The following is a 25,935-nucleotide window of genomic DNA, read 5'->3' as shown; positions in this document are numbered from 1 at the left end:
TGTATCATTCTTTGTTGTAACTACTAATTTATTTAATAATTTAATAAGAGTAAAATAGAGTGAGGAACTTAATTATGTCAAATTTGATTGAGATGGGGTTCGAACCTAAGACCTTTCTTATAAAAATTAATGGGTAAGTTAAAAGTTAACGGAATATTAACGGAGAAGAGAATATTTAACGAAAAACTTAACGAATAATCATATAATTAAGGATAAATTAGGAAATCTCAAGAAAGAATATAAATCTAAATAATCTGAACCATCCATTTGATTAAATAATTTGACCGCCATTTTTTCTACCCATTTTAGGCCTAACTCTCTTTGGTTCTTATTAGTATAGTAGATATATTTATTATTTCTATTACTTTTTTCTCCTTTATACTTTTCAACTCTTTTGAGTAATAGTTATAAAATTAAGTATTTTTATATTTATTTTAGTTATTATTATACAATTTTACACTTATTTTTGTCCTTGCTACATACTACGCATTCCGCGAATCTGTAGCTAGTAAATTTATGATGAGTATTTAAATTATTTGTCATAGGAAGGTTCCTTGCAATGACAAGTTCCCGTGTGGTTGTTTGGTTAACAAACAAGGGACGCATTTTAAGTGTAGAAATGAACCACCACATTAAAATAGAGCACCTTAAGTACAAAAAATACCCAACTTAAGAACACAAACAAAGGCAGAAATAAAGCACCTTAAGAAGGAAAACCACTCATCTTAATTTTTAAATGGCGCATGCACCTTAAGTTTTACAACTGACGCACCTTAAGAAGGCTTCACTTATCACCATGCCCTCGTCAAAGATTAACTGCAAATCTTTAACCTGACTTAGCACGGTCTTGGAATCAACCATTTTAAAGTCAAGGAATCAACTAACAATAAATTTCTTTGCGCCGGCATCTTCGCTTTTATACTTATGATCTAAGGTTTCGCACAGCGCTCTCGTTGTGCCAATCTTACGATATATATCGTATAGCGTGTCACACAATCCGTTCAACATATAGTTGCGACAATGGAAGTCCAAATCCTTCCAAAACCCAACTGTCATAACAGATTTTGGATCATGTTCCTTCAACTCAAGAACACTCTCGGTCAAGAATCGTGCCAAGCCTAGAGTTGCCAAGTAGAACAGCATCTTTTGTCGCCACCTCTTGAAGTTCGAACCATTGAACTTCTCCGGCCTTTCAACCGAATCACTCAGTACCGTAGGTACCCGCATCGTTGGGATGTACCCCTCGGTGCTCACACCTTCTTGTGAACCAACGGTCACCGGTGCCTGGGATGCGCGACATTGGTTCCATTCCCACCATTGTTGTTTTGAACAACATTGTCCTCCCCATTGTGAACGGGAAGTGCGTGGTTCTCCATTTCTTCGACGAAATTAGAGACAAAACAAATGAAATAAGGTTTTAAGCTTGTGGTTTTCAAAAAAAAAAAAGGTTTTAAGCTTGTTATATATGAAATATTACTATGAAAAAAATATTTTTAGAAAAATAACAAGCACAAGAACGAAAAGGGTTTTCTGGTAGGTGGTTAGATTGAGTCATGAAATCACTACACTGTCTTTAAAACCTTATTTGCTACCAATCTTCGTGCTACGAACATTGTAGCCTAAGTTTTCCATGATAAAACAAGCTACGGCTTCAAGTTTGAGCACTCAAACAATGAAACCCGACGAACAAAATCAAAACATATGAACACAGTAGGCAAGAAAGGAGGAGGACTAGAGTTTTGAGAGAGAAAAGAGGATTTCATTGTGTTATGTAAAATCTGCTGCTCAACAATCAAGAGCAATCAACTTATATAGGAGTTCAAGGATTAATAACATTTAATCATGACATTAATCTTATAATAAAATCATGTCTTGAAACTCCTATAACAGCTGAATTATTAATCAAGGATTAATAACATTTAATCATGACATTAATCTTATAATAAAATCATGTCTTGAAACTCCTATAACAGCTGAAGTAAGACTTGAACGGTCGCGAGACGATGAGACAACAAGGAGTTAACCATTCTGCTACCCGAGTTCAGTGACTCTATGTAGAAAAGAAAAACATGCATAACTTATGCCCGCTTACAGGAGTCAAGCCTTTTCATCAGGCTTATTTTGAGATTTCATTTGCACCCCCTACGCACACAAGAGAGCCTCTATGCTATACAATTCAATAAGTCTTAGAAAGGTTATTGTATAAATAGTGGTGCAGACCCACTTCCCAAATCAATGTGGGACAAAAGGTACTTTAAAGCTTTTTCCCTTTATTTTTCAACTCAAATGAGTCTACTTTGAAAATCAATTTCTCATTCACCCATTATCCGTTTTGAGCGTACAATATATTATTCTCTTCGTCTAACTACGAAAAACCCGAATACGCTTTGACCAAACCCAAATCGAAAGTAGACCCACATATATTTGCACCACAAAATAGCCACTTAAAATGTCATTTCAAGCTATTTTACCAACAGATATTACAGGGCATTTGGATAATGAGGGTATTATGAGGAAACGAATTGTAGTTTTAGAGGAATAGTGTGGGAATAAGTAGTACAAAAACCAAAATGTCCAGGCACTTTCGTCTCAAGGGTATCTTTTATTTTTCACGTAATTACCATTCTCCCTAGCTAACTAAACGAAGAAATTTACTTGTCTTTGAAATTAGGTGAGAATAAAATTTTTTGAGCACTATTGACTCTATTACAAAAATACAAAGAGTCAATATCCCACTGAAAGAAAAATGCACATAGACAACACTAAAAAGACAACAGTTTTTGACAAAAGTGTTGTAAACTGTTGTCTTTGACGCAACACTTTAATCAAAGACAACGGTTTTTACCGAACCGTTGTCTTTAGTGTGTTGTCTTTGTGCATTTTGTCAAAAGACAACACTGCAAAGACAACGATTTTTAAAAACCATTGTCTATGTGCATTTAAAAAAAAAAAAAAAAAAAAGAAGACAACAGTTTTATGTAACCGTTGTCGTTGATGTGTTGTCTTTAAGTGCACTTGAATACACAACACTACAAAGAAAACGGTTTTTTAAAACGGTTGTCTTTGCACGATTTTTCTTTTCAAGACAACGATTTTATTTAACCGTTGTCGTTTGTCAGTTGTCTTTAAGCACACTTGAATAGACAATACTTCAAAGACAACGGTTTATTAAAACCGTTGTCTTTGTGAACCCGGTTTTTTTATTTAGACAACAGTTTTATTTAACAGTTGTAGTTGGTGTGTTGTCTTTAAATGCACTTGAATACACAACACTACAAAGATAACGGTATTTTAAAACCGTTGTCTTTGCGCGTTTATTTCTTTTTAAGACAACGGTTTTATTTAGCAGTTGTTGTTGGTGTGTTGTTATTAAACGCATTTTAATACACAACACTTCAAAGACAACAGTACAACACTTCAAAGACAACAGTTTTTTAAAACTGTTGTCTATGTGCATTCGGTTTTTTAATTAAACAACGGTTTTATGTAACCATTATCATTGATGTGTTGTCTTTATGTGCACTTAAATACAGAACACTACAAAGACAACGGTTTTTTAAAATCGTTGTCTTTGCGCGTTTATTTTTTTAAAGACAACAGTTTTATTTAACTGTTGTCGTTTGTGTGTTGTCTTTAAGCAAACTTTAATAGACAACACTTCAAAGACAACAGTTTATTAAAATAGTTGTCTTTGCATGTGCACCCGTTTTTTATTTAGACAACGATTTTATTTAACAAACAAATTGTATTAGCGAGTTTGACTAACGGATAATATATATTAGCGTTTTGTAAAAGATACTTGATAAAATTAGTTGTTTATGTTAGTGATTAACATTTAAAATGACCTAAAAGGGTATATATATAATAATAATAATAATAATAATAATAATAATAATAATAATAATAATAATATCAACAACAACGTGAATAGGTTGAATAATAATAATAATAATAAACAACGTCGTGTAATAGGTTGCCCCACTATAAACATGAATAGCTGTTTATGTTTTTTTTTTTGAAAAATTCATAATTATAGACCGAAATACCTTTGTATTTAACGACATTTAAGTTGTTTTTATTGATAGATGACCAAAAATGGTCATGTCACAATAATAGTATAATACTAGGACCAAAAGTGAATGTTATCATAAAAAAGAGACTAAAGTGAACAGTCACATATAAATCTAGGACAAAAAATAAATTAACTTTAATAATAATATTTATATAAAATCAAAATCAAAATTAAAAAAAATCAAGAAGAAAGAAGGAAGCCGCATATTTTTGCTGCTTCCTTTTATACTCCCCGCTTTTCCCACCGTCCCACATCGGTGGGAAAAGTGGGAATAGAGCCTTATAGGAGCCTCAAGGCTCTATTATTTGCCAAATCCCATTGAGGGTTCGGCCCTCAACTCCAACGTTTTTTTAAACTAATTTTATTAATTAGAGGCGTTTTGTGAGAAATTATTTTTTCTCAAAATGTCATATGCAAATGCTGCTAAATGTAGCGTTTGTAAAAATTTATCAAATAATTAATAATTAATTTGGCATTTTAACAATACTAATTTCAACAATAGTTTTTAATCGTTGTCTTTTCAAGCTTGAAAAGACAACGGTTAAAACCCGTTGTCTTTGCACGGGACTTACAACAACACCGGCTTCAACAACACTCAATAGACAACGATTTTTAATCGTTGTCTTTTCTAGAATAGATAACGGTTAAAAACCGTTGTCTATGTGCGTGACTTTCAACAACACCAGCTTCAACAACACTCAATAGACAATGATTTTTAATCGTTGTCTTTTCTAGAAAAGACAACGGTTAAAAATCGTTGTCTTTGCGCGGGACTTACAACAACGCCGGCTTCAACAACAGAAATTTTACCTCAGACAACAGTTTTTAATCGTTGTCTATGAGCATTTTTCTTGCAGTGTCGGTATTCATCTCTTTTTTGGAAAAACAAAATGCATTATTCTTATTTACTAGAATCATTATTTAGCATCAAGTGAGCGCTTATCTCTAGCACTCTTTGGTCCAAATTTCAGTAGGTACATTTGAAGTATAAAATGAAACAAGACATGTAATCTACTACTACCTCCATCCCATTTTGGTTGTCTGATTCATTTAACGAGTCTTGACTGAAGTTATGTTTAATCTAATTTTTCATAATATTAAGTTTAGCATTAATATATAAAATTTATATATTTAGAAACTACATTAAAAGTACTATTAAACACAAAAGAATAAATTTAAAAATTAAAAAAAAATTACTAAAGAAAATAAGTAATAAAGAAAGAATTGATTAGACCAATGAATATTAAATAGGACGGGTAAAATGGAATAGAGGGAGTATTATTTAGACTATTTTCATCCTTACAATATTCTTATATTTTTAAAAGTGAATCCTATTACCAATCATCATATATTTAATTCACCTAATATTTGTTTAGATCCATGTAATTCAAATTTTCTTTCAATAATAACAACCTATTACCAATCATCATGTATACACCTAACTAATCAAATACTTAATTTATCAAACTAGCTACATACCTAATTTATCAAACAACCTAATTTGTAATCAAAGCACTTAATTCATCAAAATAAGTAAATAACTAATGTATAATCAAAGTATACATAACTCATCAAGCCTTATAGGTATGCACACTTTAATATTTAATTACAATAATTCATCCTAAAAAATAATTGAATTTTAAAAAATAATCGAATTTTGAAATACAAATTAAAAAAAAAAATCAAAAACATAACATACACATTAATATATAAGCACAAAAAATCCACAAATTTATACATATATTCACCAAAATCCATATTCTTTAACAATTCAAGATATAATAATAATAAATAATAATAAATAATATAATACAAATTCGTAATAAAATTTATTTAAATTCATCAAATACAATATTTATCAAAATAATAATAAAAATCATATTTTTAAAAAATTTAAAAAAAAAAATCAACAAGATCGATTGATGTGAGCTAGCGGCGGTGGTTGACGCCTACTGGTGGCGTTGGGTCGGATGTGGCTTGTGGATGGCATCGGCGGTAGAGCGTGGTAGGGGTGTCGACAATGGAAATTCGTTGCAATAATGGTGGTGGCGATGGATGGTGGCAGTGGAGGCTGCAATGGCGGTGGCATCATCGAGGGTGGCGTCGTTGATGGTGTGGAGAAGCAGAGCTTTGGAGAGATGAAGAGCAGAATAGAGAAGGAGAGCATTGTAGGCAATCGCAATCCCCTAGGGTTTTAATTAACTTTCCGCGGTTGTTCCAAGAGGAACGGTCGCGGAAAGTATATTATTATTATTTTAATATTCAGTTTCCATGACCGTTTGTTAAAGAAACGGTTGCGAAAACTACCCGCATTTTTTTCAAATCACAACTATTTTAGTTAGCAACAATTACAGATTCTTATTCAAATATTTACAGTTTTACCAACACGAGTGTTTTTTAAGAATACACTACTTTTCTTTTAGAAGGGTTGCGAAAGGTCAATCTCCTTTGTTCATTTTTGTACTGGTGAACAACAATAATAATACCTTTAAAAAAATATTGGGCCCCTTTACTGAAAAGGCAATGTGAGGCTTGAAATAAAAGTGACAATAAGACACTTGAAATGCTATATTGCAAGCCTTTCAAGACATGTAGGCATTTAATTTTATTTAATTTCTTTTAAACAAAAACTGAATTGATAATGTCACATAAACTTGTAACCTTATCCCACTAATGTTACATAAATTTGTAATCTTATCCCACTAATGTCACATAATTTTGTAATCTTAGAATTATAAGATGATTTTAGTTAATAATAAGATTTTTGGCCAAAATCATGGTAAAATGAGACAGTATTAAAGCAGCCGTAAACTTCAACATCAAATAGTTTGAAAATTTTGCATTGAATTTGATTAACACCATATACACAGAAGATATCCATTACCAAAAACTCACAAATTTGTCTTTGTTGATATAAGTTACGTTGTTACGTAGTTAACTACTTTTTGTAGCTTTCTAAACATTCATGTGGTGCACATAGATTGCGTGCTTTTCAAATTTGAATGTTCAAAGTGGACATGGTTCAAAAATAACGATCCATATTATTCAAGTTGTCTATTTTGGTGGCTACATCAATTCGCAATTCCAGACTTTAAACACCTAATTCAAAAATAGAAAGCGAAATTGCATTTTTTTGGTCTTTGTGAGAATTAAAAGTCAGTATTAACTATTGCTTTGTGAATTATGAGTGTGGAATTATTAGTGAATTATACATCAATTCGCGATTCCAGACTTAAAACACCTAATTTAATATTTTCTTTAGTTTCATGTTTCTATGAAATTAATGTGCGTCAATATCATTCCAATTTTGTTTTCCAGTGCTTTCAAGCACTTGAATATTATTTTTTAGTATTGGAAGATATTTTCAATGCACTGAAAATATATTTTGTCAAGTAATGGCGGATTGTGCTAAAAATTAACTATACAGTATTTGATACTTATTCTCTAAATATTAACTATACAGATGAATTATTCTTCATCTTGTTAAACTTTCCAAGTAAGCCAACTAAAAAGTCGGTTGGGCAAAAAAGCCAACTGAAGTTTGGTCAGGCCCGGTCCTATCATTTTATAGGCCCGGGGCATAACAACAAAATTGGGCTCTATATGAAATTAATATATATTTTCATAACTAAAATTTAAATTAAATAAAGAAAAAAATACTAATATCGAATAACTTCAAATAAGATTTACATGTTTTTAACATTTTTGCGTACACAGTAATTATAATGAAAATAACTCTAGATTCTTTACTAAATGCAAAATAATTAATAACTGCATTTGTGCCTTCATAAATAAATCATTGTAGTTTATAAAAAGCCAATAAAAAATTTAAAACCAAATAAGCTTATAGAATATCACATTGTTATTATAGTAAATAATAAAGTAATTAATACAAAATACAACTTACAAATAAGAGCAGAACATAACATCTTAATTATTGAGGGCAATAAATAAAACATATTAAAACGTGATAAATGATATTCATAATTAAATATGAAATATAATTATTGGATAAAATAGTTCGAAGGTAAAACACATTATAAATCACATCTTCTCTATTGATATCATATTTATAAATATTTTTTTTAGTTAGATCAATTTCAAGTTTTTTTTTATAATTAATTTGAATACGATGATGCACAATAGAACTTATAAACTACATTAACTAGATAAGTTATAAAAGCTAAACACCTTGTGCTTAGATGGCATGTAGTGAGATTTTCTATTTAGGAGGTCATGAGTTTGAGTCTTAGTGAAGTTTCTTCATTTTGTGCAATCATAGATTGATTTTTAATTGTATTTCAAAATAAAATTTTAGTGAAATTTTTGCCTTGGGAAATTTGTAGATGAAGTTGAAGATGAACTATTTTAGCCTTCTAGTTGATTATCCCACATTTTGAACGCATATTGAGGAGAGCAAAAACCTAATTTGAAGAAAAAGTTGCGTAGGTTGTTGAATTGGGGATACATTGATTAAATTGGAGACCAACACTTGAATTACCTGTTTTACCCCTCATTTTAACATCCATTTGACACCAGATCTAACGGCTGACCTTTTTGGCTTAAAATTGAATAGTCTGGGGACCACTTTAGGTGCAATTAAAAGTCAAGGAACCAAATTAAGAAAAGACCATAGTCAGGGGACCATTTTGGGAATTAACTCTAATATGAATTAAGAAACGTATTACAAAATCTCAAACAGTCAGTCTTGACATACACATACTAAGATTTAAGAGTGTAACAGTAGCCAATGCCACACAGTAGTGCAACACAATTCCATCAAGCATTCACAAAGACAACAGAGGTCTCAGAATGTTCATCACATCGACATGACAACACATAGGCACATAACAATGTATAAGCTTCCATGGAAAGACAATTGAGATCACAATTTCATATTATATTTTCATCATTTTGTGATCAACATTTCATATGGCCATAAGGCTATATATAACATTAGTCACAAAAATCACAATATTAGATATTTAGATTCTTTAAGGGGGTCCTCAATCCATAAACATAAATGATACCTCCATAATCAGACTATCAAAGTATCAAAGTGATACATTGATGCTAATATACAAATCATGCATCATAGTAAAGCACATTGCTTCCACCAAAATCACAATACTAGATATTTCACAGTGTATACAACAAATTATATCAATAAATCACACTACTTCCACCAAAATAAATAATATCATGAAATCACGAAAAATATTTCACACTGACACACTGTATATCACAGGATATCACAATAAAATGATTAAATCGAAAATATAAAACTAGAGTTTGTGATTTACTTCATTTCTCCCAAAAAATTCCGCGGAGAACAAAGGTTTCTAGCCTTCAACGAACATCAGTCATTCAGTCACCACCACACTCGCTAGGACTTCCACCACTCACTACTCCACCAGTACCACTGGATCACCACACAAGCAGACACCAAGGATGGACTACCGGAGATGAGTGTCTCAGAGACTGAAACTGTGAGAGAACATATATCTGATATCTCAACGAAGAGAGAACATATGTGCCTTGTATTTTCTTCTTCTAATATTTATATTGTATTTTTTTAGAGCAGATTGAGAAGAATCTTTCTGTCATGGTTCTTTAAGACATCTATGGCACATTGTTGAGCCAAATTTATATAACATTACTTTAGACATGGAACAACACTGAACTAAATGATCCCTTTACTTTGTTATCATTGGGATGAATGATATCAATTAAATATGTGTTGTGCTGACTTATTGTGCAGGTGCAGGGCTCACCAGCCACCCCTAGTTTTGCCCTTTTTGATCTATCACCTCCTTGGGGTTTAACAGAAAGATCTGAGTCACCAATTGATTGTGCAAATTACAATAGGCCTCTAGCATCTTTAGGTAGTGTTCATTGAACTCCATATTTGTGAATGCCAATGATTCTTTAACCTCAATTGCTTCAATAGGAAATGCATACTTTCTTTTCATTGAATGCACTTGGATTTTATGTAGACTGTGCAACTAAATTTTTTCCTGCAGATATGAGTATTTCTATGCTCTCTTGTGTGATTTTCCTGACCTACAGTTTACAATAAATGGAGGCATAAATACCATTAATGAGGTAACACATTTTAAACAAAATGAATTTCTTTTTCCAATTTTTTTTTGGTGGGGGGGGGGGTTTCAATCAGCCGCAGTTGGGCTTATCTTATTTACCTTATCCAAAATTTCTCTGTACCTTATTATGTACCTTAGTTACATCTTGCCTGCCTAATCCAAAATTTCTCTGTACCTTATTATGTACCTTAGTTACATCTTGCCTGCCTAATCCAAAATTTCTCTGTACCTTATTATGTACCTTATTTACATCTTGCCTGCTTAATCAAAAATTTCTCTGTACTTAGGTTCTCGAAAAGTACCAGATTTATGGAGATTTAGTATTGAAAATGTATGGACAGAGACCAACTGTTAGGGAAACGCAAAGTTGATGTTGCTTTCCTCCACTACACTGTATGTACTCTCGCGATTTCTATATTTCATTTGATTCCATTTCCTCGTCTTTTGTGGCCTAATTGCGTTAAAATGGTTTTATGCTCGTAGACAATCAAATCTCTATTTGACGAGACACTGGTGGCCATACTCGGCTTTGTTTTGGACTCTCCCGCTGCTGAAATGACCACTGGTTCGACAGATATTTTTACGAAGGCTAAGGGTATCCTGCTAGTGCCATATGCTGTTAGAGAAGATGAACTAATGTATACTTAGCTATGCTTATTTTGTTACCCTATAGGCCTATATACAACATTCATTATCATAGACTATGCGCGATAGGTTCTAATTCTTCGGGATAAAGATGAGACCAATCCCGAGTAACAACAACAATGAAAACGTAGGTACACTCGAGGGTTTTTTTGTGCTGTTTGTAAAACCCGATGATGCTTATAGAATTTATTCAGCTGATATTGTCTGTGTAGTTACAACTGGGGAAAACATCTCCTTTAGTTATATACTCAACTTGTGAACATGAAGTTGTGATGTTTTTTGCCTCTCCTGAACCTGTTAATCTTACATTGTTCAACATAATACCTTGGCATGGAACATTCTTGCTGCAGTTGAATGATATTGCCAGATCTTCTGCACTTGTTCCTTTGATGTCTCTGTATACCACTTTGCTTATTTTCACATTATATTATAGAGTTAATGAAAGTATGTGATATTAATTAGCGGGTAATTTTTTTTTAAAATTTTAAAATTTAGCGACAGACAAATATTGTAGTAAATCCGTAGCTAAGTATCTAATAAAATAAAGAATACTAACGAAATAGCGACGGAAAAATCCGTAGTTAACATTTGCGACGGATAATTCCGTCACTAAACTGTAGCTAAATGACATCAAATTTAAATAATAAAAACAAATTAGCGACGACAATTTCCTTCGCTACATGTAGCGACGGAACTTTTTGTCGCTAAGTCTAGCGACGGAAATATCCGTAGCTATTCCCTTAGAAAGTTCGTCATCAGATTGTCGTGGTAGGAGTCCAGCGACGGAAATATTGTGGGTGTAGCGATGGTTTTTCCATTGCTAGACGTAGCGACGAAAATTTACGTCGCAATTCCCTCGCAAATTTCAATGTCCAAATCGTCGTGGGGAGAAATTTAGCGACGAATGGTTTTCATGTAGCGATGGATATTTCCGTCGCTAAATTTTAGTGACGGAAATAAATTGTGTCACTGAATTCTAACGACGCCCATTTTAGCGACGGATTTCTCCCGTTTAGCGATGGAAATCGTTCGTCGTTATTTTCACTTTTTTTCTTTTTTGTAGTGGAAACACTCGGTGAAGTGCTTGGGTAGCACTTGAATCACTATTTGTATCTGGATGAACGAAATAGTGAATTTCTTCATTGGAGTGAAAGGAGAAGAGTGAACTAGAAGGCTTACCTACACCATCTCTGAACCACTATAAATCTAATCTCTTTCACTCTTTATTTTACTTGCAATACTTTTATTTTTGCAAACTGATATGAAGCCAACACATTTACTATTCATCACATATTTATTTATCTTATCATCTGGGTTTGTGTGAATCATCTTTTGCATGCAAGATATATTTATCATTCTGACTTATCCCATTCTATCTTGCTAATTATCCACAACCCATTTCCTATGTGTATATCTACACATCTGGGTTTGCATGTTCATACGTTTGTATGTGCACCAAATTTCATATATCTATTATTTGAGATATTTCAAGTGTTGCTCAAGTATTGCATGCAGTTTATCTCTTCATATTTACGTGAGCTGATTTATAGCACTTTACTCCCCTGTCCCATTTTATTTGTCATTTAAAAGTCGAGGGGCCACAGCTGGTAAATCACTAATACTCGGAAGACTATTGGAGGTATTAACTCTAAATTAAAAATAATAATAATATTATGTTTTCATTTAAACGATCTCATTTAGAATTTTTTTAGTGATATACTTCTTATAAGTTACTTTTATTTGTGTACAGAGATCGATAATTTATTAACATTAGGGAGAAAATGATTTGGGAGAAAATTATTAATCGATAATTTATTAACATTTAAATTTTAAAATATTTCAAAACTCATTGTTAAAATAACAAGTTCAAAACTCATTGTTAAAAGAACAAGGGAAAATGGTGGCTGGCAAATTGTTGGTCCATATAGCCGTGTGGATCATAGTTTAAAACGATATCGTTAAATTTTATGAGTTGGAATAATGTACATTATGTGTTAGAATAATGATACTTCTGGGGATAAGAGAATACACCTTACGTGTTAGAATAATGTACATTATGTGTTAGAATAATGTACATTATGTGTTAGAATAATGTACATTATGAGTTAGAATAATGATACTTCTAGGGTAAGATAATTCACATTATGTGTTAGAATATTATACTTTATGGGCTAAAGTTTCATTCCGCACCATGAACTATATGTAATTGTTCATGCATGTCGCACCCTGAACTTTCATAAGGTATATACCGAGCCACAAATCAAATTTTCTTTTTCGCCTAGAACATTTTATAGGTTAGTTCCAGGTTGCAGGTAATAATATGATGAGGTGGATTTTTTGTTTCTCTTTAATTTTTTCTTCTAGTTCATCCTCAGTCTCATTCAACTTTGCAGTAAGTTCATCACGGTCAACTTTCATTTTCTCAATATCATCCTTGACTTGCGCTAGCTCAGCAATGGCGCGGATCTTGGCCTCCGCTCTAATTAAATTCTCATATACCCCTCACACCTCAGCATCGCACTCCGTCTTGACCATGGATGCAACTGCAGTAAGCTGTCGGAGATCCTGATGGGCGGCGGCAAGCTACCGTTTGAGCGCGATGTGAGTAGTGGCGAAGCGCGGGTTCTCGAGGAGGAGGGTTTGGATATGGCGATGTTGGACGGAGATACCGAAGCTGCTAGCGGATGACACTCCCTGTCGTCGTCGCTGGCCGCTCTGTAAAAGTTTTATTTGAATTCTTTGAAAATTTGAATATCAATTTTTTATTGACGAGCTACAACAATTGCACCTATTAGAGCAACTACAAGAATTATTGAAATGGCGTTTTACTTGCGCAATAAAGCTGCCAAGAATAAAAGGTGAGAAACGGAAATCGTATCTACCGTACCGGCGAGACTTAGCTTGGTAGGCTTCTTTGCTAACGTCAACGCTGGGGGATTTGTCAAAGAGTTTTCATTCCATTAAACCTTCTAATCACCCGCAAATTCATATCTCATCAGCCATCGTCTTATTGTATAGGTTATCTAATTTCTATTTTTTAAACTATAATTTTCAGAAAACATGTGTTATATCATATATACACCATATATTGTATATAAAGCTTTTGGTTACTACTTACTATATGTATAGTAAAATGTAAATACACATAATTTTCTTCAAATTGCTTTTCTTCATTTCTATCGCCATTCGCCAAGCCATATATATAATGATGAAGTGGTTAAGCTTTCAGGCGCCAAACAATGTGATCATGAAGGTGACAACTGACAATAGTCATGCCACCCAGAACGGGTTGCCATTTATTAGCCTATTCTGCTGATCAGGTCCACACTCGCCGAGTGCACTTCTCCACAGTCGGAGGCGAGTGATGCCAGTACATGTCTATTTGAAAATGTGAGAAAGATATTTGCAGCTGTGGAGGCGGAAGGCTCTATAGGGTTCATATTGGTCACTGCATTCAATATATTACAAGTGCAAATTCTTTTCTGATTTCATCCTTCTGATTTTGATGCTTTCATTTGCAATAGTACAGTGGTGATGATTTATTATTCAAGTCTTTCCATTCTGAAGATGTAGTTGACTTGTACTACCATTCCGGCATTGAATACCGCTGGGGTTGAATGCCGCCGCCGCTGCCTGATCCGCTCCGCCCTCCACCACAGGAACGTCTCTGAAGAGTCAAATGAGAATGAGAACAACATTGACGCGAATGGTTTAATGCCCAATGTTTATATTTAAATAAATATTTGAAAGTATATCAATGCAAGGTTATATAGGATAAGTTTATACATGGGTAATTGAATGTCGAATTTTTTTATTTAAATATCTAACTCAAAGTATATGAATCCAAGATAATATAGAAAATTCATTATAATTATTACTAAAATAAATGTTTGTAACCTTGTAAAATCGATAGTCTAAATAAATACTACTTTTAATTTGAATTTTTCTAAGTGGTTCTTAATTCTCTTTTGAGTAACATTGTCATTGTCTTCATCTTTACTATTTGTTATCTTCCTTTTTGTTGGTAGTGTGTTATTTGCAATTCGGTTATTGTTGGTAGCATAGATGACAACGTCATGCAATGCGATTATGATATAGGAGCTATGGACTTCTTTATGTGTTCTGCTTGGGGTTCATTTGGTTCAACCATTATTGTTGAATGAGTTATTGTGTATAAAGAAATCCCTAAATTAAGAAAAAAGATTAAATAAATTAATAAAAATTTGAAAATTTAAAATATTATGTATTCCAAAGATATTAAAATGTAGTTTCTCGCGTCAATTTGATGGATAATGGGTTATTTGAGTACTTTCATTGTCAACAAATCCCCCAAGTAATTAATATGATTGGTTTCAAACTATTCTTTTTTATTTTTTTCATGGTATTAAAGAAATACATATGTATTATTTTTTGGTGTAGCTACTAATTTATTTAATTCAATAAGACTAAAATAGAGTGATTCCACTTCAATTTGTTGGGTTATTATTTGAGTACTCTCTTTGTCAACCAATTCCCAAGTAGTTAATATAATTAGCTTCAAATTATTTTAAAATTTTTTTTCATAGTATTACTAAAATACTTGGTAAATAAATATATAGCATTATTTTGTACTATAACTTTGATATTTAATTACAAGATATTGTAAAAATAAGATAATGGACAATGTAATGAATATCAATTGATAAATTTGAATGTAAAGAATCTTTGCATTAGAGAAAATAAAGACAATATAACTAATGAAATTATTTCTCTTATTTAATTTAATTTTTTTATAATGAATAATTTTTTCAAGCCAAAGACCTTGTGGTCAAGCGGCACCCGGTGTACACTCCCATGTGGAAGGGGATGGGTTTGAGCCTCAGTGGAGGCATCTGTTGACTCTTTATGCTTCAGTAGGTTGAGAAAGTAATTATGAAAAAAAAAATTCAAATAAAGGGACTCTTTATGCTTCGGTAGGTTGTGAAAGTAATTATGAAAAAAAAAATCAAATAATTCTAAATTAAAGAAAATCAAATAAAGGTATTGTAGACACATAATTCTAAATTAAAGAAATACAATTATTTAATTTAATAAGAGTAAAATAGAGTGAGAAACTTAATTATGTCAAATTTGATTGAGATGAGATTCGAACCTAAGACCTTTCTTATAGAAATTAATGGGTAAGTTAAAAGTTAACGGAATATTAACGGAGAAGAGAATATTTAATGGAAAACTTAACAGATAATCATAAAAGTAAGGTTAAATTAGGTAATCTCTATTAATACTATTAATCTGAATTATCTTAACCATCTATTTGATTAAATAATTCATCTGAACCATCCATTTGATTAAATAATTTGACCGCCATTTTTTCTACCCATTTTAGGCCTAACTCTCTTTGGCTCTTATTAGTATAGTAGATTTTTTTTTTGAAAATTAGTATAGTAGATTTTGATTTGCCAAATTATTGTAGGACAAATTGATCATTTTGTAAAAAACTTTTAAGTATCAAAAAATAAGCTTGTCGATCACATTGATGATTTCGGTGAATGTTGGATTTTTTATAATGTTGATTATATTACATGATAATATGAGATGTTGATGGGAAGTTGACACCACAAAAACACTGTTAGTTGTTTATGTTTACCTTATTTTATGTTTAAAACAAACACATAAAGAGTCTTACAGTAAGCATTCTACATAAAGAGTTTGTGCTTTTACTTATCAAATTATAAGTTAAGAAAGTTTTTCTGTATTAGACTTTCAACAGTAGTAGCCTTAATTAAGGCTCACTTCAAAAGAAAATCATAAATTTGAAAACAACGAAAATGTTGAAAATCAAAACAAATTTAAAACAATAACTTAGAAAATTTTAAAACAATAACTCAGGAAATTTTAAAACCTAAAAATTTATAAATACGTGTACCTTTCACCGTTGACGCCCCAAAAAATTGTTGTCTATTACCTCATGATATACATAGTGGTGATTTTAATCCACAACAACAATACAGGGGTGACTCATATTGTAAATTTAGCCTCAACTTTGAGGGAGATTTTGGTGAACAATTCCAAAAAAAAAAAATGTCATCTCCAAGAATCAAAAAGAATCGGAGAATAACATTGGAAAAGAATTGAAGGAGGAGGAGTGGGAAGATGAAAGCTTGAAGGATCTGTGTAGCAAGAGGAAGCGATTAGGGTTGCGATTGTGAATGTGAATGAGGGAGGAATTAGCAATACTTTATCAATTCTTTTTTTTTTTCTTGTTTCAAACTTCTTTTTACTTTGCTTATGTAGCAAGGAAAATATTAATTATATTGCCCAATCAGTTGTCACCGATAATTTTACCAAAGGTTATTGAAGGTTAATTGGTAATTGGGCGTCAATGCTCTAAAATTAAGAGTTCGTGTGTTCAATTGTAACTTTTAAAAATTGAAGAGTCTAATTAACTTTTCTCGTGTAAAGTTCATGAGCCTATTTGACCATTTTTCCTATAAATCTCCAACACAAATATTATAAGCAAATTTGGGAGTTAACTCTGCAAGATGAAGTCTGAAGAAATTTGACTCTTGAATTGGGCATTTGAGGTTGTCTGCATATAGAAGAGGTGTTCAAACACAAATATGCGTATTAGCAGAAGTTGATTGCTACAAAGCACATTATATTAAATCATTCTCCAACTGCTGCTACGATATTATGACATGAGTTCATTACAAAAGAGCAAAGCATGCACTTATCCATCACTCCAACTGTATTTATATCAACTCTGATTTCACTTCTCTCATATAATTTTTTAACTTAAGCTTTCTACGGTTTATAAGAAACTGGATCTTTAATTTGCTCTCAGATTCATTTCAGAAATAGGAATAAGAATTATTCATTTAAAAAGATTCAGCATTTCATCTTCCCATCACATTCATTAAAAGGTAAAGCGTAAGGGTTAAGATTCAGGCTTTGCCAAAGAATTTAAATCGCGTCAGGTAGGGTTCGAACCTACGACTTTCTGCTTAGGAAACAGACGCTCTATCCACTGAGCTACAAACGCTTATTAACTTTTATTTTCTTTCTATGTGTAATTACTATACCCTGTAAATATATATTGAGCTTTTGGAGTGAAATTATCCGCCCTTTTTCCAAATCTCGTGTCTAAACTTCTTCATTTTCATGATGTTAATAATTTATCCACCATGACAAGCTTTTTCTCTTGTTTCTTGTAACAAGATTTTTGGTTGTGCTTCTTGTTTGTCTCCATCAATTTTGGAGGAGTTTCTTTATGGTGTTGAGTTGTGGGCCTCGTTGCATTAAATTAGTATTGAAAAAGCCTTGATCAGTCTTACATAATTACATTGGAAGAGGAAGGTGAAGCGTGTATCATACTTGGGGATTATGAAATAAATTTAATTTATCTCTAGAAACTTTATATTCGTAGTGGTAGGAAATACTTTGACTTATAAACAATCTAGTTCCATATCTTGGATGATAATCTAGCAGTGGCATGGAAGCCAGGAAAATGTGTGAGCGCACCAGAGCTACAGTATAACTTGTGTTTGCTCTAATTCTTCCTTGAGGTTGGCATTTCTCGTATGCTTGATGATGAACTAAGAGCATGAATGCATTTTTCACGATTTTTTAGGGTGGGAGGGCCAACATTTAAGAGAGAGAGGGGAAGAGTTGCATGCACCTGCAATGGAGGGGTATTTTGTAGAGCAGTGGGACCCACAACAGACATCCTCCACCCGCGCTGCCTCGCGTGGCTATCACAATTGCGCCCAACGAACACGTGTATTGCACCCTATTAAATGAGATCATGAGATCCCATCTCAACCATCTATAAAATTGAAATTAATGGATAGGATTGAGATTAAAATATCAATTAAATTAGGATAAAATTAATACAAAATTTGATTATGTTCTTTGATTTTTGATATAAATGAAATAGAATATTTTTCATATTTTAAGGGATCCTAACCAAGGTAGGAAATAATTCTATATTTTTATTCTGTGATTTTAAAAAAATTACGTGCGTAGAAGAAACAATCGAATGTTGGGTGTACTAAGTGCATAATGAGGGTTGTGTTTTAAGTAATTGCAGTGGGGCGTAGATGTTCATTTTGAGTTCATGAAATATTTTACCACACATACACGGCCATCTATGTTTGTTTCTTGCAAATCGTGTGCATTTGACCTGGGTAGTGTGTATATAAGCATGAGTAGGCACTAGGCAATGAAGGGCTTGAGATGCTTTGTTTAGCGCAAAACTTTTAATTTGTTTGTGATGCGTATGTGTGTGCGCTTGAGAAATTGGGTGTGTGCAAAAGTCTAATAATTGGTGTGTGCAACACTGCAAACAGGCGTGTGCATCGTACTGACAATTGCAACAATTTTGTTTGTTTTTCCCCCAAATGCAGGACCCACCAAACAAAGTGAAGAGGTACAGAGTTGTGTCATGGATATTGTAACACCCCAAAATTCTACAGTTGAGTTTGTGTGCATTTTGTTCGTTTATTTTTAAAATATAGAAGGATATATACCTTTGTCAAAGGAAAAAAGTCTCTTCGATGTTGATGTGATTAACCATTTGCTTCCAAGTGCAATCTTTTGTTCCGTGCTTCATCTTGTTTTGGAACTCCGCATAGGACTCTGCAGGCAATTTTTCAACAAGAGCATAAGTTTGCAGCATATCACATACTGGGATACCTTCAGAGACTAGGTTAGCTACCAAATGCGCGTACTCATGAACCTGATCAACAATTGGCTTTGAGTCCACCATATTGTAGTTCATGCAGTGTCCAATCGCATACTTTCTACGTCCTGCATCATCAGCGCCATACTTCTTTTGGAATATGTCCCGAAATTGTTTTCGCGGGCTTATAGCCCGCGAATATTTCTAGCAGAGTGTCAGACATGAAGTGCAGTAAAATCCCACGCACAATTTTGTAATCTCGTTCATACTTGGTACGAACTTCCTAGGACATATCAAGTGATTTCGAGGTTGGAGTCTTAGGTTCAGGTATTTTAGGATCAAGGGTTGCATCCAGGATTGTGACTTGAGTTTCAATTTGGGTAGGCTCAGTAGGAGCAGAAGTAGTTTGATCAACTCTTGTCCCACATTGCTTTCATTAGAGAGTGTTTCGCTCCTTTTTAATACCAACTCCTTTTTGAGTGTTTGAAGTATTTTGGAGGGAAAGGAAAGGGGGAAACCCCATGCGCCGTCGCGTGCGAGGTGCTTTCTATTTTAATTCCGAGTTTTTCGTGGCCTACTTCTTCTCAGTCTCTGAGTTATTACCGCTATTTTCGCAGACGATATGTGGTTGGAAGTGGGGAGACGGTTATTTCAGAGACTATAAATACCCGTCTCCCCTATGCTCTCAAATCATACCTTGAATCATCTTCTCTTCTTCTCTCGTCTGAGCATTCTAAGATAGGTTCGCAGTTTATCTGTGTTTGCCAGTCGAAAGTGACCGGTCTCCGACAAATCGCTTTTAACTGTTGGGTGATAATAAGAAAATGTCATAGTATAACTACTGCTTATATGGGCTGGATAGAACTGGAAAAGAAGATTGATGGGAAACTAGCTAGTGCTTAACTACTCCTACTTGAATGTTATCTCCAACAAAACCTATATCCATGGCGTGTTCTAGGAAAAAACCTATTAGCTACGCTTTTCAAACTCCTTAAAATAAATTGAAATAATAATTGCATATATAGTAGTGGAAACGATATACTTTCTCAAAGTGTGACAAAAGACTCCAAAACTTTTCAAAAGCTTCACTTTTACAGCCTCATTGGCAAACTTTATAAATCAATTCTTCATTCGTTCATTATTTACGTTGAGTGTATAATATATCAAATTCTTCATCATCTCACTTAAGAGAACCCAAATCTACTTTGGACCAATCAAAATGGGAAGTGAACCCGCTCAACAAAGTGTAAAAAAGACCACTTTAAATACCATGTTTTGCTAATTTTTTCAACACCAAGCAACTTTGACCATGAATGCATGGAAGTATGCAATTACCTATTTTTACCTTATTTTATGTTTAAAACAAACACATTATATGTGAAAATTTTGTCTTACAGTAAGCATTATTCTACATAAAGAGTTTGTGCTTTTACTAATCAAATTATAAGTTGAGAAACTTTTTCTGCATTAGACTTTCAACAGTATCCTTAAGGCTCACTTCAAAAGAAGTGAAGTTGATACCCAAACTTTTTGCCTTTTCTTGAGAAACTTGATAGCTTGGTATTGCAAGCAAGTTGTCTTCATATCTGTCAGAAAGAAAATAAGAACAAATGGTTAAAAATATTTTCTTTTCTTGAACTTCTTGATATCCTTTTCTTGCATAAGAACATCTAGGAAAACAAATAAAATTACTAATAATTTGAATAATATTTACTTTTGGGGAATGGCAAGGGAAGGGTAAAGCTGGCCTACAATCTTCAATGCTTTGGAAGAGTGCATTGTTGTCCCAACCAAACAGTATCTTCCACTGGCAGAAGGCAACTCAAATGCTTGGATATGTGCATGCACAACATCTCTAACATCAACGAAACTGAAGATTTCACTGGGGACCATTTCCTTGCCTGTGTGAGATTGAGAAGGCATCCATCACTTCAGTTATGACTCATAATAATTGTAAAAGTTCATCAAAATGTTTCATGGACATTGATGCTATATATGTGTACTTAATTTGATTCATTTAAATTTTGTGGTTTGATGTATCAATTCATTCTAGATAACTATGGTGAATATATGATTTATGGGTTTTTTCTAAGGTATTGATTAGTATTGAGTTATACCTGATTCAATCTTGTGTCTTATACGATTAAGCATACCTAGAAGCTATAATAGTACTTGTAAAATCAGGTATATATATAAATGATTGTACTAGGTACGATTTGACATTAAGACATACCTACAAGCGATAGTACTTGTAAAATCAGACATACTTACATGGCTACATGATTCTACTAATTAAGGGCATACTCAATAGTGAATGAGGTTTCTGGATCAGTTTTTGAAGTGCCAACCAGGAGAAAGAAGAGGAAAAGAGAAGAAGGAAAAAGGGGTAAAAAAAAATAAGCCAAAACAAATCTTGAAAACAAAAACCAAAAAAAAAACAAAAAAAAAAAGAAGAAAAAGAAACAGTTCAACCCTTGATTAACACGCCAGGCTGGGCGCATTGGTTGTAGTGCAGGCGACCACATGCAACGCATATTTGTACATGGTGGGACCCACTTTTCTGATAAAAATCAGCTCCTTGGAGGAGGATTTTTTTTATCTTCTCTCTCCACTACTTCTCTAGTTCAAATTAACAACACTTCCTCAAAAATTGGTCCAAAATTCACTAATGTGAATGTTTTACAATTTGACATTGGTATCTATTGGTACCATAATATAATTCATATAAGGAGTAACTCTTGAAGAAATTTTACCTTTTTTTACGAGGTCCAAAAATATTTGATTTGATGTACAAAGAGTTGGCTGTAAAATAGGGCCAATTACCAAAGTTGGATGCAAAAGCACCAGGTCAATTCCATTCTCCTCTGCACATTTCCATGCAGCTTCCTCAGCAAGGATTTTTGAAAGGATATACCATTGCTGTAAAGATTAAAATTAAAACTCACATTGAATAGCACAAAGTGCATTATTTACTGAAAGTTATAATTCCAAAAATGTATTCACATAACACACCAAAACAATAACAAAGTTTCCTGATCGAAATGGTGTGTTCGTATACAGTACAGACCTTGGTTTCCTCCACATATTCTTTATCTGAAAACCAAGTCTCATCCACTACATCATCTGGACTTATGGGCTTTTGCTTGTACACAATTGAAGCTGTTGAAGATGTTAGGACTGCCCTTTTTACTGAAGGTGTTCTTACACATGATCCAAGAACATTTAGTGTTCCCTTCACTGCAGGATCAACTACTTCTGCCTAAAATAGTGGGAAAAAAGATCTTAAGAGAGCAGAAGAAACAGGCGAGGACGGTGAAAGTATGAAACAACCTATTTATTATGTGTGAAAAAAAAATGATTGAGCTCAGGGTTACGTTTTGAGAGCTAATTATTATTGTCTGGACCACACAGTTCAATAACACATAAATTACATTATTTTAACTCATAAAATATATTATCTTACCCCAGAAATTTCATTATACTAGTACATAAAGCACATTGCACATTATTCTAATTCATAAAATACATTATTCTAAACGCATAAAGTACATCATTTTAACTCATAAAATACATTATTCTAAACGCATAAAGTACATTATTCTAACTCATAAAATACATTATCTTACCTCAAAATGTTCATTATTATTATAACATAGAGAAAGAAATTTTTTTAACATCTAAACAATGTTGTTTTGGGCCGTGATCCACACAATAATTTGCCTAAGACTGGTCTACAGGAAACCTAATGTATAAATAAATAAATAGATAAATAAATAAATAAAAGAGGTTGACCTTAGTTGCTAAAGGTGATATATTAACAGGTGATGCTGTGTGGAAAACACCTTCACACCCATTAATGGCAGAATCAAAAGATTTTTCCTTTAGCAAGTCCGCTTCAAACAAATGCAACCTTTCCTTGGCACCTTCCAACGCAAGAAGATGTGCCACCTTATTCGGATCCTCTGCAAAAAAACATAAATAGAGCCATTTATATTTTTGGGAAATAATCTACACTTATAATAAGAGCCAATAATGTTAGACCCTTAACTGGAACTAAAAAAATGTTGGCGTAATAGTCTGCTTTAACATATTGTACTTTGTGTTCTTCTTATTGTACAACCTCCAATTAAATTCCTAATATATCCTAATCTTTTATAATTTTACCAAATTTTTCCGTTAAATATAAAGGAAGTTTAACATTAAATTCTTTAGGCAATTTGTTTCTTTATTGCAGTTTTCAAACAAGTTGGCAATGTTCTATAATACAATTCTGGATAGATTCCTAACTTAAAATTAGAATATTGAAGTCTTAATAAGATTCTATAATACAATTTTGTATAGATTCCTAACTAAACCATTATTCTACCCAAAACAACAATATATAAACCCCTCCCTTTTCACTGGTATTCACCCAAAACTAAACCTAACATATTCTGCAACAAACCATCTACTTGACATTTTATAGGTATGATTGTCAAAATATTATCATGCTAATTCTATTATTTGTATTTGTACTTATAATGATTACAGGTTTTTTTTTTAAATCAATGATAGTATACTCATTAATTAGTATAACTTCAATATCGTTATGTAAATATATCTATTGTATAACTATTCATTTATACTTGTATCCTTGTATGTAATGTTGCGGTTCTCATTATATTCCTCTATAATCTACACATTTTAGTTACTCCTAACTCCCTAATCTATGGTTTTTGAATTTATGTTGTGGTTCCCATTATATTATTTCATAACATCCTTTATGAAGATATTTTCAATGACACAAGGATATTAGTAATTACAAATGCAGTAAAGTTAATTGATATTGACACACAAACTGTGGGCTGGAGTTGTAAAGTTCATGTCATTAAGAAAAACGAACCAAAAAACAATATTGGAATGCCTGATAAAAAGTATATCCTCATCGTACTTGAGAATGAAACAGTAAGTAAATAGTAAAATTTTTCTCCCTTTATTATTATTATTATTATTATTATTATTATTATTATTATTATTATCATCATCATCATCATCATTATCATTATTAGTATTATTATTATTATGAAGATGCTCTCATTCACCACCAACATCATTGTAAATGTTATATCTAAAAGCAAGTAACTCGGGTTCAATCAATAGTGTTTGATAATGACATTGGAATGTATGATATCACTTTACAAATCAACAAATGGTACATCATCTCAAATGTCATTGTCAAACCTGTCCGGACGAACTATAAAGTACTTGATCACAAATACAATTACACATGGATTTTAAATGGTCGGACAGATGTCTAAACAAGTGACAATGATGACATGTTGTTTGCTCTTATGTAAGTGGTTTATTTGTTTCAACTTATTTTAGTTGCAATTTAGCTATTTACAATTTCATTATATTTTATTAAAATATATAAGTATCGAGATTATTTTTTTGATTTTTATTAATTTAGCATATTTTTCTCTCATTATTATATGACTACTTTAACCAATTAAGGAACACTAATTTAAAAATACGCGTTGGACATTTGTTTAATCGCGCAACGCGCGTGTGATAACTAGTATAATGCATAAGACTAAACATGTCGAATTGGGTGTTTAATTTAGAGAGATCACAGAAAGAATCTGCTCCAAATTGGTCCGATCCTAAGCAGAAGTCAAGAATATATATATAGAGAGAGAGAGTGATCGAGGAGACTTACTGAGGTTGCGAACGGTGGCGTGGACGGTGTAACCGCGGTGGAGTAGAAGCTTGACGAGCCAAGAAGCTATGAAGCCGGAGGCACCACTCACGCATACTCTCTTCCCCTCTCCGCTCATCTTCTTCTTCTCTTCTTCAGATTTCCAAATTCAATAGCCTGCCCGTCAAGTTGTCTTCTTATTGAGATAAATAAAGTCAAGTCTGTAGATACGTCCGCCAGCCGCTTATACTATCTACAAAACCGTGATAAATTAGATATTTGTTCGTTTTGTTCTGTATATCAACTTCATGGAAACTGTCACCAACATCCGACAAAACTTCCACGTCATCGGACCGCTCCAACGTTAAAATGTATATTAAATTTAATCAAGAGTAATAAATGCTAATCCTATCTGATATTTAACTACCTTTAACAATGAAGCCGTGGCAAGCACATACTTCTCCATCACATACACAACCACTTTATTGCCGGCTCCTAGCACATTAATTGAATTATGAAACAGTTTCTTAGATCCTTATTTCTCAGACGGGTTGGATTAAAATGAAAATATAATACTTATACTAAAAATATATAATAGTAATCAGAAATAAAATATTTGTTATTTATAACTTATAAGAGAAAGAATTATATTTTTTTTCAATAGTATTATCTTTCCCTTATAAGTAACAAATACATTGAGTGTATTGAAATATAATATTATTGAGGAAAAATATAATATTTTTATAATTTAAAAATGTAATATTAATCAGGAATAAAATAT

At 32.6% G+C, this 25,935-nt stretch overlaps 1 protein-coding gene and 1 non-coding gene across 3 annotated transcripts; both read right to left on the bottom strand.

Moving 5' to 3' along the window:
- Window positions 1-17,766: 17,766 nt before the first annotated feature.
- TRNAR-CCU lies at window positions 17,767-17,839 on the bottom strand. The gene has a single exon. It is a non-coding gene; the product is annotated as a tRNA-Arg (tRNA).
- A 2,987-nt stretch (window positions 17,840-20,826) lies between these two features.
- On the bottom strand, window positions 20,827-25,396 carry LOC116029171 (cinnamoyl-CoA reductase 1-like). Of its 2 annotated transcripts, XM_031271077.1 has the most exons (6): window positions 25,176-25,396; window positions 23,270-23,439; window positions 22,545-22,736; window positions 22,231-22,396; window positions 21,192-21,378; window positions 20,827-21,063 (listed from the first exon to the last, which is right to left on the bottom strand). In XM_031271077.1, the coding sequence occupies exons 1-6, from the start codon at window positions 25,291-25,293 to the stop codon at window positions 20,919-20,921; spliced, it is 978 nt and encodes a 325-aa protein (XP_031126937.1). In that variant the 5' UTR covers window positions 25,294-25,396; the 3' UTR covers window positions 20,827-20,918. The 2 variants fall into 2 exon arrangements, with proteins under 2 accessions (XP_031126937.1, XP_031126938.1); XM_031271078.1 differs by lacking the exon at window positions 20,827-21,063 and having other exon boundaries at window positions 22,301-22,396.
- Window positions 25,397-25,935: the final 539 nt, after the last annotated feature.

The sequence above is a fragment of the Ipomoea triloba genome, chromosome 9, assembly GCF_003576645.1.
Source record: "Ipomoea triloba cultivar NCNSP0323 chromosome 9, ASM357664v1".
In the NCBI taxonomy this organism is placed as follows: Eukaryota; Viridiplantae; Streptophyta; class Magnoliopsida; order Solanales; family Convolvulaceae; genus Ipomoea; species Ipomoea triloba.
This window is presented reverse-complemented; position numbering and strand designations above follow the sequence as displayed.

What these genes read in the sequence shown, in the direction of transcription:
- LOC116029171 (XM_031271077.1), bottom strand. Translation starts at nt 25,293, where the DNA reads ATGAGCGGAGAGGGGAAGAGAGTATGCGTGAGTGGTGCCTCCGGCTTC. An exon ending in CGCCACCGTTCGCAACCTCA is followed by an intron (nt 23,440 to 25,175) that starts GTAAGTCTCCTC and finishes GTTTTTTTGCAG; the next exon opens with AGGATCCGAATAAGGTGGCA. An exon ending in AATATGTGGAGGAAACCAAG is followed by an intron (nt 22,397 to 22,544) that starts GTCTGTACTGTA and finishes TAATCTTTACAG; the next exon opens with CAATGGTATATCCTTTCAAA.